Consider the following 21845-nt stretch of genomic DNA (forward strand, 5'->3'; position numbering starts at 1 on the left):
ATAAATAAATAAATAAATAAAAAGTAGTAGTCACTTTACCTCCAACTTTCTTCAATCATTTGTCCTATCTATGTTGGTACATGGGATGGCAAATGAAACTATGTATGTACCAAGGAATGTAAGTACATGGTAAGCGAGTATATACCTACATGTACATACATAGCTTATCCCATGCCTAGGTATTGATGGTAATACGGTAATACTTCAACAACATCTTGAGTGGTGTTATGCAACTAAAGGCCTTCTAAGCTGGCTATCATCACTATTACTCGTATTAGCTGCTTCTTACCTGTGCTCGTGATCTGAATATAAGCGTTCGTGATTCTCGAATTACATAACGCTAATGCAGTTAGTGGCCATTATGTCCCCCTATAGGGAAAAGAAGATCAAGCTAAGACTATTCCTCTCACCATCGTAGGCTGGCATAATGGTCTTCAGGTATGACTGAACATGAACACTAATCTCGAATTGAAAAGCGCAGCTCAGAGGCCTCTTGTGTGATTTTACCTAGCAGCGTATCAGTGCATGCGTCGGCACATATGTAGGTAGGTTGGTCAGTTGGTAAGTTGGTAAGTTGGCAAGTTGGCAAGTTGGTAGGTATGAGTGTTGCAATGTCGCCACTTGCCACGGCTTTACTTAACATCCATCCACGACGAAGATATTTAGGCCTCCGAGACATGTGTATTGTTACTCAAGTCTCTCGTTTACAATCCGAATGGAAACACACCGACTGAAAAGTAAAATCATTCAACCTAGTGTCGTGGCCGAGGTCTGCGTGTCACCAATCCAGCATCTGTCTTGGTCTGGTTGATTTGGTACGGGTTGATTTGGACAGACGAATTCTCTCGAGACACACGACAGCAAGTCGGGTACTACACGGGTAGGAAGTCAAGTCAACTGCTAGTAGCGGGAGTTAGCGATTAGGCTATGCTGTAGGATGTTGTGAAGTGCTTTTAGGGTGTGGGAACATTGAAGATAAGACTGCCCACCAGTGCCCAGGTGGCTAGTTGTATACCCAGTAGGTACCTACCTACTATGTACGCAGCACATTGACGTGGCAGTCCATATTAACCCCCCCCAAAGATCGATTTGATAATAAAGGATGACAACTGGATCAAGGACAGCCAGTAGCAAGACAGTATTTCCCATGTAACACACGTGATAAATTTTATCGCCGAATCCCCGCTTGAGCAAGCAGAGCTGAAGCACTCTTGCCAACTTTTTAAATTACCTGCGACCATTGCGACAGGAAAAGGAAAAAGAAGCGGCAAGATCAGCCCAGCCACCCATTCATCTAGTCCAAACGTACCAGCGTACTTGCTTTTCCAGCTTTCTCAAGCTACTTCTCAAGCTACATAGTATTGCACCTGCCTGCCTAGTAAATAGTAGGTATCAATTTCAGCATACATATAACATTTAAGTTCTGAAGCGTAGCCGCTCCATATGTGGAGCATAGCCAGCCAGTCCAAGGAGGGAGCGAGCGAACGAGCGACACAAGCGAAACAAGCACCTACATAGTCGCAGTAGCACCCGGCAGCTTGACCCTCTAGTCGTTTGTTTTAATAAAAATAACATTTGAAGTCTCCACACACCTGAGAGTTGAAAGTTGGGGGGACCAATTTGCATCTTTTGGATCTAAACAAAAACAACGTTATACCCGACTTTCGAACCGTTGCGACGGTATACAACCTTAATTTTTATAATATACTCTCTCCCCAGGATTTACTAAACAAAGAGTACTTCTGGATGGACTCGACTATACGTACTGAGTCTAACCTTTCAAGATGATGACTCGAGATCGTCATCGCCGGCGGAGTCCCGAGTCGACTCGCCGCCGGCGCAAGGAACGGCGTGATTCTCGAGAACAGCTTCAAAACCAACAGATTTCGGCTCCTATCCCACATTTCGAAGAAAGAGTCGAGTCTATAGAGCAGCAATCGCGTGCGCTCTCACCTCTGTCTTCCTCATCCTCTACCTCATCCTCCTTAGTAAACATATCTCAACCCTCTACGAGATTCGGACTAGGCGCGTTTTTCTCGCGGAAGAAACAACACCGCGTAAAGAAGAGGCGTAGCCGCATCCTTCGATTTGGGAATTCGTCTTCGTCGTCCGTAAATTCGGATCTTGCATACGGGAAGGGGTACGTGGACCGGCGTAGAAGCCGAGAATTCAGTCCTCCGGGTAGCACTGGGAGGCCTCCACGAGCGCGACGTCAGACAGATGAAGAAATACTTGAGTTGGGAAGAAAGTTCGCAGAAATTGCTAGGCAGCAGAATGCCGAGGACCTCAAAGCTGCTGGGAGATCCCGGCCATCTGGATTACTTGGTGCCGCCTCGGCCCTGACTCAGTTCCGCCGAACGCCTAGCGGGAACTCGAATAGAGGGATTGGGAGCTCCAAAGTCCGTCGCGATTCCTCTCCAGATGATTCGGAATGGGAATCTGCCTCGGATGATGAGTCGTCGAGCTCTGAATTCGACTCTGGGCTTGCATATGGCTCAGGGCTTAGCCTACAAAGCACTGTTGCTAGAGACTTCCATCCTCAGAGTACACTTTCTCCTCGTCCCGTCCGAGCGTCAAATTACGACCCGCCTCTCCACCGAAAACGTTCGGTTGTAGATCCAAATCTCTTCGGACCTGTAAATTCGCTTCGTGGTTATGTTGAGACTCCGTGTGGATTTGAGAACGTCGATCGATCTACACTTAGTGACTCTCGACAATTTGAATCTTCAGTTCTTCCTAGTGAAAACGTATCTGAAAATCATTCTCTACAACAGGTATATCCAGTTCCTACGTCAGATCCGCGCCGTTTTGAGGCTGCTCGGGATCCTGTCGTACCTGATGTACGGGAGCAAACGATCTTATCTCGACCGGCGCCGGTGCCCCTACAGCAACCGAAGCCGATAGCACCGGTGGCCACGAAAGTGCTTGATTCAGTGGAAAGAGATTCCAAATACTCGGGACGCGCATCGCCCAAAACAGGCATCACGGGTAATATCATTGCTAGTGTGGCTGGAGCTGCTATTGGCGCAGCACTGGGCTCTGGTCGTAGGGAAGATCGCGACAAGCAAGAGGACCGACGTGATCGTAAGACTCAGTCCAAGCGCTCGGACAAGAGGGATGCAAAACGCAAAAGCCGGGAAGCACTCCGTGAAGAACCCCGCGAGCCACCCCGCGAAGCACCTCGTGAAGCACCCCGCGAGGCACGTCGAGAAGCACTCCGTGAGGTACCCCGTGATGTACCCTTTGACTTACCCCGCGAAGTATCCCGCGAAACACCCCGAGAAGCACCCCGTGAGCTACCCCGCGAAGTACCCCGCAAGGCACCCCGCGAAGCCGAAGCACCCCATGAGTCGCCTCGTAAAGTTAATGACAATCGCCCCGAACGACCTCGGGGCCAACGGACTGAGCACGCTGAAGACTTTGAAAAACGACTTCGCTGGGAAAAAGTCGTCTCTGAAATTGAACGTGAAACTGAAAAGGAGAAGCATCGTGATAGAAACCTTGGCAATAATTATGATTATGACCAGGGGCGTGGCGAACGCGGAGATGACCGAAAAGACGATCGAAGTACGGACCATGGAAATAATCGTCCTGAAGATCCAGAATACACCCCGGGACATGACTCGATCGACCCTTTTCAGTTTCAAGTAACTGATGATGCCTTCCATACCCCCCTCAGTACGACACCGAAACGACCATTGACACCGAACGTGATCACCGTAGACCGAGAGCCCGACTTCTCCCGGTTTGAGCCGTCCGAATATGATGTGCACCCCCCCGAAAGAATTAGCCGAAGAGATTCCTATGAGCGTGAACTCCGTAATGCACGCGACATATACCAAGTTAGCGAACACGCAACGGCGCCTATAAGTGGGGTTGCGTTTGCTGCGGCTGCGGCGGCGGTTATAGCTGAGGATCAACGTGGACGTAGTCGTAGTCAAGGAAGCGATGCGAGCTCTAGGAACAGATCGCGGCGGAGCGACACCCCACCTGGCGGAAGAGACGCTATTATAGAAGACGCCAACCGCTATTACCGGGAGGCGGAACTTGCGCGCAAACTAAAGGAAGAAGAGAGTCGATCTCGTAGCGACGCTGAGCGCTCTGTTGTTGAGAAATGGAAGCAGGATAAGAAGCCGGCCATTGTTGAGATTGTGTCGCCACCTGAGATTGATCACCCAAAAAAGAAGAGCCCCTACGACGGACCTGATGCCGATGTTCGCATCGACAATGTCCTGGAGAATCCCAGTGAACTTTCCCGTTTTAGAACTATGGATAGTAAAAGCCTTTTTGACGGACAAGCATTCAGAGCCAGGGATCCTTCTGCTGAGCGTGAGCGTCCAATGCTCAACCTTGTGCGGCCTACACCCGTCCCCACACCCATACCAGAACAGCAACGACCTCCAGAAGAATTCCCTTTGGAGTCTGCTGATACGGCGGATATTATTGTTTCCAAACGGACGCCTGATATAGTTACCGAATCTCGGGATGAAAAGGTCACAGCGCCTCCGCCTCCGCCCCCGCCCCCGCCTCCCAAAGCCGTCAGTTGGGGCGAAAACCAGACAAAACACTATGTGGTTGAGAGCCCAGAGAGAGAGGATGACCTATACTCAGGACCTAGGGTTGTGACGCCTGCCAAGACACCAAAGTCACGGTCTGGGAAGAAGAGTCCCTGGGGAATGATCACGGCAGCTGTTAGTAGTGCTGACAATGGTTCACCATCCTCCAGCATCCCAGACTCTACTACCGTAGGCGGTGCCAGTGCTAGCAAATGGCCAACATCCTCTAGCGGCCCAGATTCCAACATAGATACTGAAGCGAAAAGGAGCAGGCCAGGCTCAAGGGACTCGGATAAGTCAATGAATAGCAGACCTACATATCAATTCGACAGCATGTATGACAGCCCGCCCGTCCCGGGCCCTAAACCACCAAGCCCGAGAAGTACTCAGATGCCAGGCACTTTCTCAGAGGACCCGGTTTTTACAGCGAATATAGCCGCTGCGCTTGAAGGAAGTGGCTTTGACCCTAATATCATCATCAACGACGCGAGCTTCCACAGGCGAGACTCGCCTCCTGGTACGACTGATTCAGGCGTGTACCAATCGCCATTCGTAGAATCAGTGACGGACTTGGGCATTGTAGAGCCTACGGTCTCAAGAAATAGCCAAGAGCATGGCTTCGTTATAGGCGAAGTTCCTGAGACGCCCTCCGATGAGAAGCACATTTCGGCTGACAAATCTGACCATCTCTCCAAATTTAATGGCAAGGAACGTCGTAAGCAAGAAACAGTCATTGAACGGGACGATGTAAAGAAGCCTGAGGTAATCGCCGACGACAATAAATTTGTAGAATCTCGTCGGTCTATCGGGGAAGGGAATTGGGATGTACCCTCGAGCCAAGCCAATAAAAAGGAGAGAAAGAGACGTGACAAGGCCGCGAGAACCCAAATACTGGGAGGTGACATAGATGTCGACGACATGTCCCAAAAAGAGCAAGATTTGGAAGCGGAGTTCATGGGAGCCGGTACTGCTGACGAAGGGGAAGATGCAAAGAAGAAAAAGAAGAAATCTAAGAAGGCCATCGTTGTTCAAGGAGACTCAAAACAGCCAAGTATTGCGGAGGGCTCTGACACCATATTTCCAGCCGACACTTCACACGGCACGGAAGATACCAAACCGGCATGGGCAGAAGATAGATGGGGTTTCCCCGAGAGGAGGATGTCTGAGCGTGGACCGAACACATACAACTCATTTTCACGAGAAGGGTCTAGGCAAACTGTTGAGCCCGATACATTCTCCACTTCTGAGAGAAGAAGCCGACGGTCTCGATCCGATGCCGAATCGTACAGATCTCCTCGGCCTGCCCCTATATCAGAACTTTCAAAGGAAAGTTCTTTTGGGATAATCAATACTGACGGTATCCCTGCGTCTGAAGAAGAACGCGGCACACCAATGAGTCGCGGTAAAAGGTCGAGACGTGCTACTGGAACATTCGACTTTACCCCAGCTTCGGAGGCATCTTTAGAGCTAGCTCGGAGAGCTATTGATCTCGGCGGCGAACAAGACGTGCTAACGAAGAATAGAAAGATTAAGCGCAGCTCTATTGATGATGAATTTGCCTCCACAGCTATTCCTAGCACCCATGATCGGGATATACCCAAGATATTAAGGAGGAAGTCTAAACGAGACTCAGAGGGTTACCACTTTCAGCGTATAGATTCTCCTGCTAGGGATATCATTGACAGCTCCCAAGAAGTAGGCGAGCCCTCTAGCAACTTGCGGAGCGAAACCGCAGCTCCCCTGGATGAGAACGACAGTGTGCCAACAAAGCCGAAAAGGAGCTCTCAATTAGACTCAACCACTCATAAGGAGACTCCTTCAACCCCTGTAGCTCAGCCTACAGCTCCACGCGAAAGTCCAGAGACCAGCTCCAAAAAAATGAAACAGGAATTCTATCTTGATTCGCCATCACGGCCTGATAGCCCTCGGATGAAGAATAAAGAAAAGAAGCGCTGGAGTACCCCTGGCGATTTCCCCGAGGAGGGTGATATTCCTGACGAAAGCGACCCCCCCGATAGAGCAAAAGGGCGTCTGGAAGATCTAAATCGTGATGTTGGCTCTGTGTTGTCAGGTCCTAATCAGCAAGAGGAACATCCGTCACCTAAAAGCAAAGCTGTGGATAACGTCGGCGATATAGTACCATCTATAGTACCAGCTACAGTACCAGCTACAGTACCATCTACTGCTGGTAGCAGTGATCGACTAGGTCGAAAGGGTTCCAAGTCAGAAAAGGACAAAAGGGGTAGCGGGAACTCAAGTTTTTTTGACCGGTTCAAATATTCGATTGGCATAGTAGAGGAAAGAGAACGCCCGCGCAAACTGGAAGAAGACAAGAAGAATTCTTTTTTAGATAATGCCGGCACTCAGATTGGCGCGGGTGTCGGCTCGACGGGCATTCCTGTCGCTCCTACATCCCAGGAGTCCCGGTCAAATGCCACCAATGTTCCTTCGGAAGAGGAAGCCCAAACTGTCCCCTTCACTCCCGAGAGACAATCATCACAACCACAAGATATTATTGACCCCGAGATTGTCCCAAGGGAAATTCGACCAGCCATCGATCCCAAGTATGGCGACCTTTTACCCTTACCTCCAAGCCGCCCTGGGTCCCCTGTTCCCGAGCTTGGTGACAACCTGCCGCCTCTGCCGGATAGCCGTCCTGAAACACCTGATCATGATCGAGCTTTACGCGAGATGCCTCCTCATTCACGCCGTCGCAGTACCCTCGACACTCCCACAAGACCAAAGACACCTAGTCAAAGTGCAGTACCCATTCAGTTCCGGCTAGGACACAAACGCACACCTTCATCTTCAAGCCATGCCAGGTCACCTTCGACCGTGTCACCAATTACCGGAAGCATGGACTTCGGAAGCGAACTTAGAACTCGTTCTCGTCCAATCTCCTGGGAAGGCTCTCGGTGGGAAGGTTCTCGGGAATTCAAACCTCTTCTCCTTCTCCAAAGGTTAGCGCGGGGATCAATTGACTCAACAACGTCACCCGAAAGAGAGCTTTCTAACGAGCGGCTGCAAGATATGTCGCCTAAAACTGAGGCACGTATAGACTACTCGCGACTTCCGAGCCTTTCTCCCACAGAATCCCGTCACCCGAGCTCCTTATTGCATGAGGATTTATTTCCTAGGCCAATACAAGAAAAAGAAAGTGAGTCTGGTGAAGTATCAGAACTCGTTCACGCAACTGAGATAACTGCTCAATCCCTGGATAATGGCTCGCCCGTTCGATCTTTTGATGAGGTTATACATCATCGGAGCCCTATAGGGGACCATTCCCAACTAGAATCTCTCCCCGAACAGCCAGCCCTGGAGTATGTTGAGGATAATACGACTGCAGCCGAGTCGGTAGTATCAAGGCCTAGTATTCCAAGCCTGGATCTTCGTTCACTTTCACTTTCAACTGAGGAACCTAGTGACGCAGTTTCGCCAACTCTCGTATCCGGCCAGGAGAATATAAACTCTCATGTACCGGTGGAGGAGGCTACTCATTATTCAAGCCACAAGATTGAAGCTGTAGAGCCTCCTGCAACCCTAAGCAAGGAAACCTTCCCCTCAGACGTCTCCCCTAAAAGTGAAATTCCTCGGTGGACAGATCCTATAAACGTTCCTGAGGGTAGCATTGAGGATAGTGGCCCTAACAACCCTGGTTCTTCAAAGTGGTTTCACGATGCTAGCAAAACATCAGGGAAAGGTTTAGACGAAGTTGAAGACCTGCCGCAAGTTCCAACAGACGTCGAGGCCCATCTAGTACACCACGAACCCCCTCGAACTTTGACGAGCTTCTTACCAAGTCTCATTGCAAACTTTAGGTCTCGAAATGGAACTGCTGAGAATCCTCTCACTATTAAGCGAACGGAAGAGTCTATAGTGGACATGAGCCGTAAGAATAGCATGCGGCGGGGCTCGGAGCAGGACATTGACGGCAGCACACTTGTCGAAGAGCCATCATCTAGACCATCTACCTCGTTCATGAGCGAGAAATCGTTTTTGAAGGAAACACCAGAAACAAATACTGTTGCATCTGAGCCTATGCCTGAACCGTTAAACGTCCAGCAGAGCATTGGTACAAGTTCGAGGAAGAGCAAGAAAAAGAGAAAAAACCGCAAGTCTCAAGTTGTGGAAGATATCCCAGACAATCAATCTGTTATAGCAGATACTGGGATAGACAGCTCAGATGAAGCCCACATTCGACCATTCGGAGAAAGTGCTACAGCTGACAGCACCCTAACTCTGCAAGAGCCTTTTGCCATCGAAAGAGAAGAGGTTTCTGTGCCAAAACCTGCTGATATCAAACATGAGCCAACCCTTGCAGAAGAGTCTCGTGTAGCCCAACAGGATGTCCCTACAATTAAGCAAGAGCTTCATAATGAGCCAAAGCTCACTGGTGGAAAAGACATCTCCATTACTGGTGCCGAGACTGCTTTTAACTCACGTGTTTCTACTGCCGAACCAGAAATCTCTAATCTTGAACCAAAATCTGCAAGCTTCAGATCGGAGTCCCCTATTTCTGCGCCAAAATCAAGCTTCAGCAACCCCATTGCTACAACTATTGAGACAGAGCCTTTGACAGAAGGTTTAAAAGCCCAGGACACGCCAGCTACCGAGCATGATTCAACTACTATCGATGTTTCTGCTACTGAAACAGAGCCGCCTTTCGAACCACGAGAAACTCATATCGATCCGTTGATATCTGCTGTCGAATCGAAGTTAAAAACGCCTGATACAGAACTACCTGTTACTGACAAAGAAATGGGATCAATTGAGGCAGAGCCGGTTGTTGACCAAGAACTGGCCTCTGACTTTACCGAGAACGAGAAACTTGATCAACCGACACTAACAACGGTCCTGGACAACTCTGCGAGTGTCTCGGGGAACGAAAAAGAGAGACAGAAGGGTAAACAGAAAGCATTATCAGATATAGAGCAGACAGAGGCCATTGTTTCAGAGGCACCAGCGATACCAACTAGACAGTTGACACAGGGGAGCGACATAGAAACTGAGGCAGCGCTCGCCAAGTTTCAAGCATCTAGTCAAGACGAACCGGAAGATTTCATTCCAAAGGACTTGAGTGTAACTCAATCAATGATGCCTGAAGAAACCCCAGCTACGCCTAAGAAGTCTAAGAAGAAGAAGAAGAAGGGCCAGAAGACGCCAGCATTGGTGTCTGAACATGAATCTGAGACATGTAGTGAGCAAGTTACTACGCAGGAAAAAGATAATCAACCTCTTCATGAAGAAGCGCCATCTCTTTCAGAAGTGCAAGAAGCAGAAACAGTGATGCAGCTTGATAGCCAAGGGCTTGATAGTCTCCCAGAAGGCCCAGTAGAAACATCGGTTATTCACAATGAGATTGATTTACATTTAAATCTACCAATCGACGATAAAGCGATAAATGGGGAAATACTCTCAGCAGAGCCTTTGGAACCTAGCGAAAGTGTGTATGGTGACTGGGTAACAGCTCAAGAAGCTGCCTCTCCTAGCGGAGAGCTTGAACCGTTGTTGTCTGATCTGAAGATCGAAGGTCCTAGTGGAATTCATTCCGGCCCCTCATCTGATCATGGACGGGATGAGCCGTCATATCTGGCATTGGAACCAATCGTGGGAGAAAGACAGATATCTGGGGAAACGGTAAACTTGGAGGATTCTACAGAAATAAATACGTCGCAAGCGGATCTAAACGCCAAACAGGAACAACAACACGATGAGCAGCCCACTTTGGTAGACACTAGTATATTGAGCCCTGTCAAGCGGGAATCAAGCGACTTAAGTTCATTGGAACATACACACGTGGATGAATCATCGATGCAGCCCAACTTACTTGGCGGTGAAGACAGCAAAGAACAGCCGCACCTTGCATCACACACTCCACCTGATGCTCCACTTTCCGGCACCAGCACAATGGAAGACTTGCAAGACCGATCAGCTGAACAAATCGAGGCGGTGGAAGAGACTGTAGTTGTACATGCCCCAGAGGAAGACGTCCAGCCATCCAGTATTTCCGATATTTCCAGCGAATCTATTGCTCCAAAGTCACAGGAAATGTTGGAGTTCCAAGAGCCTACCAGTAAGGAAGCGAAAAATAATAATGAGAAGCGCCAAGACATTTCGGAAGCTGTGGAAGCTCCGATAGGGTCTGCGATCATTGAACAAGTTGTTTCCCAAACGGCACCCTCGGAAGCCAATATTAATGAACCCCCGGTCATTGGTGGCATTCCAGAAAAGCCCACCCAGGAGTCGATCGAGCCAGTCACCGGCGACCCGTCGAAATCAATAGAACCACAGCCCAATGTGGAGCCTGTGCGTGAACTAGTATCAGAGCACATTGACGTAACTGAAAATATTCAATCTGAGGTTGATCGCTCTAACACAAGTTTCGAAAAGAGCGAGAAAACCCAGCAGGCTGTTGATGCACTGTCATTGGCAGCACATGAACCTGAGTCTTCAGAACCAGTGCAGCAGCTTACAACTATAGAGACGGACATCGATTCTAGCCTAGACAAGGTCAAGGTGGATGAGCGAAAGGATCCTGAGCTTGTACAAAGTGAGCCTACCATCGGCCTGACTCCTCAAGAAACAACAGGTGATACAGCAACAAACCCAACGGACCGTATTACTGATTCCACAAGTAACACTACTACAACTATTGGTAACGACAAGGAAGTAGATCAATTACAAGTAAAGACAGATGACTTATTGTTTGCATCAGAGGAATTAAGGAAGGACAAAAATGCTCAGGATTATTCACATGATGAGACTGAGAAAATTGTAACATCTCCTATCACTAATCCAAAGGTTTCAATTGAGCCAACTTCTGTTTCCGAAGAACTCGCACAGGAAGAAAACGGCGTATCTAAATCTATCCCTCCAATAGACACCAGAGAATCTAAAAAGGATGAGGAGCAGAAGGACCGTCAGGATGTTGAGCCTACCGGGCCAAAGCAATCTGAGAACAACCCAATGGAGGCCCCGGTAGAGCCGACTATTGGATTTCCTGCATCTGACGAAGTCTTCAAACCCGACTGGACAGAATCGGCTGAGATAGCACCCCCACATGACTTTTTGTCGAATCCGGAGCCAACTGGTCATGATGGTCCATTAAGATCTGATTGGGAGCTCTCTCAGGACCAATCAACATACTCGTTAGATCGGCACATTCAACATGTCGAGACTCATGATCAACTACACATTCTCGTCGACGAGGAACCCAAACAGGAGTCTAAGGATGTTGTTGTCAATACAGTGCCATATACATCAATTGACCCAGAGAGCACAACGGACTCTGCAGATACTCGCGTCAATAAAACCAACCTCGGTTTACAAACAGAGAGATTGCCACTGCAAGAATCTAACAATGCAGAACAATATTCAAATAGGGTGTTGCAGCCTGAACAGCCAGGCGCCATTGACCAGGATTCCACAGAGACTGCTATCAAGCAGGAGCCCATTGCTTTTGATGAATCAGCAGTTGAAGATGTTCTGCCCACAGAAAATGAGACAACAGAAGTATCCAAACCAATGGCTAAAACGGGTGATCAAAACCAAACAGAGGGTAATGCCATGGCGCCATCGCAAGTTGACGAGTCAATATTAGCTGCGCCTACCAGTGCCGCGGATGGCCAATCGAGAGATTCTGCAGAACAGCTCAACCTGAATGAGCCGCAAGTTGAGCCTAGTCTTGTGATTCAAGAGCCCGCCCCTATTGCTCTAGAAGAACCCCCAACGCCTTCAAAGAAGAGTAAGAAAAAGAAGCGTAAAAGCAAGGGGCAAAACATACTTGACTCTGCCACTGAAGCCACAGCATCTGCTCAAGAACTGAGCATCAAGGAGTCCCCATCAGACCAGGACAAGCTTCCCTCAACCGTCTCACAAGATCAGATAGATCCTGAGCAGGCTGCGGTATATGACCCAATGACCTCTGAGCTGGGAGCCCACCCGCATGATACCGAAGCTGGGACGAGTAAAAAGGGCGAGGTAAAGGACAAGGAAAGCAGTCATTTACAAGACTCTGAGCCACCCTTTCCTCCACCAGCAGAAGTCATCCAGACAGAGATTCCTGCAATCGAGCAACCACAATTGTCTGCTCGTGAAAGCAATCAACTACAAGATGCTGGTCCTTCGGAGTCATCACCGACGCAGGAAATTGAGACGCAACAACCCTCTACTGGGAAGACATTGCCAGACGAAGCTAGCTTACCTGTCAGTGAAATAAGCGAGGCAGCGATAGTGGCATCCGATGCCCCGGTCACAACAGAACAAGATCCTGAATCGCAAGTATCTGATCTTATGGGCGCGGCTGTTCAACTGCAAAGTACTGAGCAAGAACGAGCTAGTCCGACTGAATTCACAGGCAACGATGTACCGGCAGTAGAGACTATATCCGAAGCTGTTCTAAGTGCGGATATGGCCAAGTCACATGACCAGAGGGAAGTTCTACAAGCCGGCAATCTTACTGATAGCACGATACTTGAGCAAGAGCCGATTACTGAGACATCTGTGGCCAACGACGCCCTAGACAACGTAATCTCCTCACCAGTCCCTGAAATATCCGAATCTGTTGATGAGCAACAACAGTCTGTCCACGAAGCAACAACTTCTGCTGAGGACTCTTCTTCCATAACCCGAGAAGATGATTTCACAATTCTTGACAAACCGAAGGAACTAATTAGAAGTGCAAGTCCTCCAATCGGAGAAGAGCCACTTGGCCCAAATGCTGAGACCCAGCCCACTGTTGATACAGAAGGCTCAACAGAGTCACCGCTAGACCTCGCCGGATCTCCTGAGAATCTATCTGGTTTGCCAGCGAAAGTTGAGGAGGCAGAATCTCAAGATTCTGTCAAGGTCTCCACCGAAGGGAACGAGGAAGCTCATGATACGCAGTCAAGCCTTCAGTCTGATCAGACACAGCAGGACCCCGAGCAGCAAACTGAAGAAAGTCAAGTTGCACCTAGCACTTTTGAACAGACCAGCGTAGACAACTCAACTCCTGTAGAAGTGCTAAGTAATGGGGAGTCCACCGACGTCGCCCGGGAAGAGGGTGAAAAGACTGAACTGAGCAGGACACAGGATGATAGTGATACTCAGCTCAAAGCTAATCAGGTACCTCTGGACATCACTAGCGCCATGGATCAGCCGGAAACTCCTACTCATCAGCAGTGTCATAGCAATAATGACCTCAATGATGCTGGATCTCCTAGTGTGGCCAAGACCGAGGAACAAAGTCGAGTGGATACCGCGACTACATCCAGCGACTCTGCTGGAAATGGAATCTTATCAGCTGAAAGCTCAAAAAGTGCAGATGTTAAAGAACCCGTTTCACCTAAAAAGAGTAAGAAAAACAAGAAGAAGAAACGAGCAAGCATTCAAGAGCCTGGTCCAGAGCCCGAAGTGCCAATTCAGTCAGAACCAGGTATCACGCTTCAGCCAGCAGAATTGCGCACCGAAATCAACGCCCCTGACGCACTTCCCATAAGTACGAAAGTAATGCTTACCAAAGATGGTACTTTGACTGGCTCATCTGAGATGCCACACAAATCTACAAACAGTGACGAAGTACTTTTCGTAAACGCACAGGATATTGCCACTCTTGCCGAGGAAAGTGTATCAGAGATGCAACCAACTGATACTCTTACAAACGTCGCTGTATCTGCATCCATTGCGAACACCCCTAGCGGTGAAGGTGACGCTCAACAAGAGCCCATCAATCTACAGCACGATGAGCAAGTTGAGAAAAGCCCCCTTTTCACATCTCCCCGGGGACAGGAATCTAGTGATTCTAGCGAGAAGGCCAGTAACTCTATTCAAGCCGTTGTCTCCGGCGAGCGACAATATGAGCCCCTTCAGCTGAAAGAACCGGAAAAACTAGAGACTGTACCACCAACAGAGGAGTCCTCGAGGACAGATGAACTTGTACAGGCACAGGAACCCGCGAAGTTGAACGAACAAAGCCTTCTAGAAGAGCAAGCGAAGCCAGAAGAACCCTTCGAACCACTTGATCCTGTAAGTGTTGGAGAGCCTGCACAAATCGAAGAGCCTTCAAAATTAGAGGAAAAGATCCAACCAGCAGAGGCTCTGAAGGCAGAACTATCTAAGGTTGAAGAGCCCGTGCAGCCTGAAGATTCTGAGCCACAAGAGCCTTCAAGAACAGAGGGATCTACGCAAGTGGAAGAGTTCAGTCATTTTGAGGAAGTTCCTATACCTCAGGAGGCTGCACAGCCGGAAACCCCCGATCAAATGGTAGATAATCCCTCTACCGCTGCCGGCGAACCTGGGCCCTCTCCAGTGAGGAAGTCTAAGAAGGACAAGAAGAAAAAGAAGAAGGCTAACCAAGCCAAGGTTGACCACACCCCTGATATCGCACAGCCAGCTGCAGGGTCACAAACACAAGTAGTGTCAGCAGAACAATCTTCGGGGAATGAGACTTTGAACCCATCTGAGGCTGTACCTGACATGGAGGACCCGACAACAAGCTTGAAAGACATTCAGAACATAGATGATGGTGTCCCCGGGGCAGTCACAGTCGAACAAGTTGGCCAACTCGAAACAGAGTATAACATTGAGAACGTGCCTTCGTCAACACGTCCCGAACAACTAATGCTACCGAAAGAACCTCAAGAACCCCAACAGCCCGACGTCCAGCCTACTGTTGATGACACGCCAGCAACCGTTGTAGACGTCGCGAGTACAGAGGATATTCCGCCTGAGATCCCTGCAAGCCCGGAATCCCAAAAAGAGCGTGTAAGCCAAATCAGTCATGAACTTACACCAGGTGACATTACATCGTCAGAACCCCAGGTGCAGCTTCCACTACCTAGAGACGCTCCGGCTGAAGAGTTGGCGGAGCGCTTTGAAAGTCAGCCCAAGGTTGAGGAGCCAGTGGTCGCGGATGAAGAGGAAAGGGCCCCAGAACAAGACCTCCAGGAGCTTACTCCTACCAAGATGTCCAAGAAGGAGAGGCGACGAGCGAAAAAGTTGTCTACCTCAGTTACTGAGCCTGAGCCTGAGCCTGAGCCTGAACGTGACTTGAAAATTGAGGACGCAGCAAATACTGGTAACGGTATGTCAAGCCACGCAGGACAACACGCAAAGCCAGTTGATCCTGTTTCTGAGGTGGGAATTACTTCCATAACAGAAACTATACCAACGGACCTTCCAGAAGAGAGCCTACAGCTGTCACTAGCAGAAAAATCATCTTCTCCTCATGATCAAGATGATATTTCCGAGACTATCGATGAGGGTAAAGGAGGAGCTAGCGAGTCTATTACTCAAGAGCAGGTACCGTCAACTAACTCTGCCCAAGATGCAAACTTCTCCCCTCCAGCAGAAAATGTGATGAAGGATATCCCCTCAGAGGCGGTTGTTGGGGACGTTATCGAGACTCCACAAGGGTCAGCAGAGGAATCGTCGGAACTTATGAACGACCTTGCGAAGAACGAAGAGGATGGCAAAGCTCTTAGCAGCCAAGGCCCAGAGACTGAGGCCTTGAATATCGACTCGCCATCTCTAGAATCTACAAGCATTAAGAAGCGCGATAGTATAGTAACTGGAAAAGAGCCTGACGTAGTAGAGGAGGCGTTAGCGGTGGCGCCAAACGATACCTCGGAGTCTAGTAAGACACCCGAGATGAGCAGCACCGAGCTAAAAGAACAGCCCCTAGCCGATCAACAAACTAATGCCGACTCATCGCTAGCAAAGGAGCTAGAATCCGAGCCTTCTTCCCCTGTCAGCCGCAAGAACAAGAAAAAGAACAAGAAAAAGAAAGGGTCAAGTGCTCAAATCGAATTAGAATCATCTTCAGGAATACAAACGCCGACAAATCAAAAAGTGGACCCAAGTGGTAGCATGAGTGAGACTATCGCAACGGAGCATGCGACTCAGGATATGGAAGGGACTATAGGGAACGAGGGTGAGTGGCTAGAATCCCCGACGAGAAACCCCAGTGAAGACAAAAAACGCCGCAAAGCGTCGGGCGCTTCTACTCCTATGGAGTCCATGGAAGATGTACCCCTAAACGCTCCTTCGGAGACAGTGACAGAAGAGAATATCCCTAGACAGCCGACTCTGGAAGAGGTCTCAGAAGTCGAAGGGCATAGCTCTAAAGCAAAGGAAATCCTGAAAGATGAAGCCCTCTCCATTTTAAAAGATGAAGATCAAAATGCTAAGGATATTAATATCAGTCACCCTACTAAAGAGAGCGTAGCAGTTTTACAGGACATAGAGCTAGCCTTACTCCCTGAAGAGCGTCCCACTCGTTCCAATAAAGCCCCTATCGATGGGCCACGAGACATATCAGAAGACGTTGCGTTGTCGGTACCAATCTCTCGTCCCCGAACTCCCCCGACTGCTATGACACCCGCGATCAACGTTGATCTGTCGCCAGCCCAATTGAGTAGCCATGTGGAACATGACCGTCCCTTCGATCAATCACCGCAACCAGGCAAGAAGGCTAGGATTCGACAGTCCACTGATGACACAATGATTCCGAGGCCCAATTCGGCTCTAGCCGACCTCCCCCCTCAAATCATCCCGAGCTCGCATCACGAAACGTCCGGATTACTACCATCGACAAACTACAGGGTCACGCAGGCGGAGGACAGCGCTAATATCACTCCAGCCCGTGAGATTGCTGCTTCATATTTAGAATCTCAGCCAAGTTTGGCAGGTGATAGGAACACCGCCGTTGAAGATGACAGGAACACCAGATGGATGGATACTTCAGGTCTACTGCCAATGATTACGCCGCGGCGAGAGATTGCTGCCTCGTATTTTGAAGGACATTCTACTGATGACTACAAAGGAGAGGGCCTTGCTCCCGAATCCAGCAGCCTCGAGCCAGGCCAGCCGTCTGGAGATACTACAACATCGTATGCCGAGTCACAGTCTGACCATCATGATAATGGACATTTAGAAGGCGAAACTTTACCAGCTCAAACAGACGATGTCAAACAGTCAAGCCCTCTCCAGGATGCATCTCCGTCCGCCCGTGAGATCGCAGCAACGTATATGGAATCCCATCTTCATTCCCCTAAAAAATCGGCGGAGGTAGACGAACAAGTTAAGGCGCCATCCCCCGATACGATGAAGGCAGTGCCCCTAGCCAATCAGCCAATACAGCTTCTACCTTTATCATCTCAAAAAAGCGTGGTAGAGGCTGCCGAGGTAGAGAGTCCGATAGTAGGAAGACAATCACAGCAAGACCTACCCAGGCCAGGCACGGCCAGTGGTGACAATCTCATGTCGAGAGAAGTGTCAGGTTCCGATATCATGGAAAGGCTAGACAAGCTGGACACATCAGAGCATTTTAATGAGTCGGGGGGGTCAGTCGAAGAAAGCAAGGCTGACAGCAAATCGTTACAATCACCACCTCCTCGGCCGTCAGTGCTAGACCTGTTGAGCGCCGGGCGTGCTTCCCCTCGTGTTTTACCTCCGGTTAGAGAAGAGACGCACGAAGATTTAAATGAGCAGCAAAGTCAAGAGGAAGATGGAAAGAGAAAGACTTTATTTGCTAAGGAAGCAGACCGAGATAGTGGGTTCGTGGGGGATTCACCACATCCAATGAGGCGTAGCGTTGTGGGTGACCTAGGCCAGCGCGATAGCGGTGTGCATCTGCGGGATTGGCAGGAGAGCACAGCAGCGAAGAAAGAGGAAGATGTGACAGAATCTTCTCAGGCCAACGAGAGACGCAGCAAAAAAGTTGGACTGGCGAATGATGCACCTAAGTTGGGCACACCAATTTCACTAATTCGGAGCAATGGAAAAGTGGAAAAGGAAGTTGATGAAAAAGAAGAAGGAAAAGGAAGAGTACAAGCACAAGCACAAGCACAAACGCAAAGAAGTGTATCGGACAATGTGAATAACACGACAACAATTCCAGAGTCAGAAAAAGAGAAGCATCAGGTACATCGCTCAGCGTCGAACACAGGGATCTCGCGGTACAGGACACCAGAGCCAATCCAGTTAAGGTCTCAAGGACCAGGGGCATTTATTAGTCGGTCAGGCAATAATACCCCACCACTTTCTCTTAGGCGCATGGGTAAGCGAATGGGCGGTGACCTGCGATCTCTCAGTTCCAACATCTCGAACCCCAACATTTCCAACCTCTCCACTTCCACAACCCATACCGATACCCATACCGATACCCATACCAATACCCATACCAGTACCAATAGCACCGACAAGGAAAAGAAGAAGGAAAATCAAAATCCCCACCAGCAGAGCAACACCCCCATAGCAAATGAAGGCCGTGTCCGAGCCAAGGACATGACCGATGTATATGTGAGTATATTATTTTCTCTTTCTTTTTTTCCAAAGTCCTTCCACTTTTTTTTTTTTTTTTTATGTGTGATTCACCTTATTGTTGTTGTTGTTTTTTTTGACCATTCATCATTGATGAAGTGATTGATTGATTGATTGACTTGATTGATTGATTGAATAAAACATCCCGATCATATCAAATCAATAATAATGACAACCAGTATTCTATATGCTAATCATCCACACTTGCAGGATGGCTACGGCGAAGGCCGCATTGGCTCCCCGCGGTCCCCAACGAGACCACAGAGCATGCGTCGTCGGCAAAGTATGCAGGTATTAGAGCTCGAATCCAAAGTAGAACAATTGATGGCCGAGAATCGCGCGCTTGCCGATGCAAAAGCCCATGTCGAACTAGATCTGAACCATCAAACCATATCCGCTGTGACGGAGCGGGACGCCGAAATCGAAAGTCTAAAGGCCTCGCTTGAGTGGCTCCGCAAAGAAGTTACCCGATTGACCGAGGTCAACGAAGGTCTCCACAGCGCCAATAACGTCCTTGCGCTCCAGCATAGTGAAAAGTATGGTCACTTGGAATCTCAACACAGTTCTGCTGCCAAAGAACTTGACGAGCATCGTTCTGCTAGAAATCAATACACCAAAACACTACATCAAAAAGACGCGGAGATTCAAGAGCTTCGTGCCCAGCTCGAGGCTACCAAGGAGCAAGTCAGACAGATGCAACAACAGATTCTCGCTACGAAGCCTCCCGATGTCGAATTCCTCCGCCTTCGAGACGAGGATTACTTTGATCATCGTTGCCAACAATTGTGTTCGCACGTGCAGCAATGGGTCCTTCGCTTCTCCAAATTTTCCGACATGCGGGCCTGTCGCTTAACAAACGAAATCAATGACGAGAAGATCATCGACCGATTAGATAACTGCGTTCTAGATGGATCTGATGTTGATGATTACCTGAGGGACAGGGTGAAGCGACGGGACATCTTCATGTCCATGACCATGAACATGATCTGGGAGTTCGTCTTCACCCGTTACCTCTTCGGCATGGACCGAGAACAACGCCAGAAGCTCAAGTCTCTGGAAAAGCTTCTATTGGAAGTCGGGCCGCAGCAGGCAGTCCGCCAGTGGCGTGCGGTGACACTGACGCTACTGTCCAAGAGGCCAGCCTTTGGCGACCAACGAAACCAGGACACGGAAGCGGTCGTGCAGGCCATCTTTCAGACGCTATGCCTAATTCTCCCACCTCCCTCCAACCTGGAAGCGCAAATCCAATCGCAGCTCCGCCGCGTCATGCGTGAGGCGGTTGACTTGTCGATTGAGATGCGCACGCAACGAGCCGAGTATACAATGCTGCCACCGTTGCAGCCCGAGTACGACGCCAGCGGCGACCTGGCACGCACCGTCGTTTTCAATGCAGCCATGATGAACGAGCGATCCGGCGGGTCCATCTCCAACGACGAATACGAGGCCCAAAACACCATTGTCCGCACCGTGCTCTTCCCACTCGTGGTCAAGAAGGGCGATGATAATGGTGTCGGCGAAGAAGAGATTGTTGTCTGCCCCGCACAAGTACTTGTCGCAAAGCCACCGCGACAGCCCACGGCACGTATAGTAACACCGTCTTCCGACGCAGGTGGCGTACCACTATCTAGGGGCGCTACACCATCAGTTTCGGGTCAGGCCCCGAGCGTCGTCAGCCTGCAGATGCAGGACGCTCCTCTTCCCATCCCGACCCCCCCATATGAGGCAGAATACATGGAAGGCGGCATTTAGAAAGGCGGCGCCTCTATACACGGAAAGGGGCACAGAATTTAATAATGGGATTGCATACCTAGGTTACGAAGAGGAATAATGAAAGGGTGCATATGGGGATAAGCATATGACCGGGCCGATAAGTAACGAATGCATTTAATGGAGGAGGGAAACGGACGGCCACATATGAAGATATGTCACACACACAAAAAGAGAGACACATACGGGGTGTTGGTACGATACGATCACGATACGATACCTGGCCGGCGTTTACTCCGCTTTCCTGTTTTGCTTTTTTTTTTTTTTTTTTTTTTTTTATATGTTTTGGTCATGACGGTTGGATCTAAGGCGTGTTGGTGTATGGTGGTTTTTTCTGCCTCTAATATCCCATCTCCACACCAAGAGTTTTTTTGCTTTTTGCCTTTTTTTGCATCTCTCCCATCTCTCTCACATCCTGGATTTAAAAAGTTGAGAAAGGTGTGTTTTATTTAAAGAAAGGGATGAAACTGATTCTGAATTTTTGGGGGGGGGGGGGATTGATCGATAAATGAAATGAAGTCATGACCTACGAATTTCCTTTTTCTTTTTTAAAAAAAAAATCTCATTCTATTTAACTATTCATTGTTCTTCTTCGTGGAAGAATTAAAACGAAGAAGATTTGATTTGATATCTCTTTATTTATCATTGTACTTTTATAACGAAATCAAGATATCTTTTGATGATGTTTGCATATCTATTTATTTACCTGGGTATCTACATACTACATACCACATACTACATATACTACATAGGTTTATCTAGCCTAGGTATGAATGAATGAATGAATAAATGAACTGGTACTCAAATATCATATGTCTGTCTGCCTGCCTGGCTGTGTGTCTATGTGTCTATGTGAATGAATAGTATGAAATGAATAAGTTGCCGAGCACGTAGGTACTAGGTAGTAAATCGATCAATGAAATATCAAGATACTTCATCATAAAAACAAGCGAACGCTAGATTTCTATATGATATGTACCTAAGGTAGGTACGTCAAGGTATCTTCTTCTTTGTGTTTCGCATGTCTCATTAGTTTAGTTATGGGTGTCGTCGGACGCCTTAAAACACACACCTGCACACACACATTTACACCCAAATCCTCTCATCACCGAATTGCTTCATGCCGTTTGTCGCTCTAAACATATAAGAAAAGACAAGATTAAAGCTTCCCTCCCTCCCTCCCTCCCGCCCTCCAAACCCCCTGCCTTTCAATGACAAGAA

At 48.8% G+C, this 21845-nt stretch overlaps 2 protein-coding genes across 2 annotated transcripts; both read left to right on the plus strand.

Annotated features, from left to right (window-relative positions):
• Positions 1–1239: 1239 nt before the first annotated feature.
• GGS25DRAFT_472638 (uncharacterized protein) lies at positions 1240–16467 on the plus strand (the record flags this gene model as incomplete). Its single annotated transcript, XM_049259471.1, has 1 exon — positions 1240–16467. A coding segment is annotated over exon 1 (14683 nt), but the record flags the coding sequence as incomplete, so codon positions are not given.
• A 1950-nt stretch (positions 16468–18417) lies between these two features.
• GGS25DRAFT_472640 (uncharacterized protein) lies at positions 18418–20900 on the plus strand. The gene has a single exon (XM_049259472.1). It carries the CDS (start codon positions 19026–19028, stop codon positions 20604–20606), a length of 1581 nt encoding a protein of 526 aa, XP_049122002.1. The 5' UTR covers positions 18418–19025; the 3' UTR covers positions 20607–20900.
• Positions 20901–21845: the final 945 nt, after the last annotated feature.

The sequence above is a fragment of the Hypoxylon fragiforme genome (genome assembly GCF_022984875.1).
Source record: "Hypoxylon fragiforme strain CBS 206.31 chromosome Unknown GGS25scaffold_1, whole genome shotgun sequence".
Classification (NCBI taxonomy): Eukaryota; Fungi; Ascomycota; class Sordariomycetes; order Xylariales; family Hypoxylaceae; genus Hypoxylon; species Hypoxylon fragiforme.

What these genes read in the sequence shown, in the direction of transcription:
- GGS25DRAFT_472640 (XM_049259472.1), top strand. Translation starts at nt 19,026, where the DNA reads ATGACAACCAGTATTCTATATGCTAATCATCCACACTTGCAGGATGGC.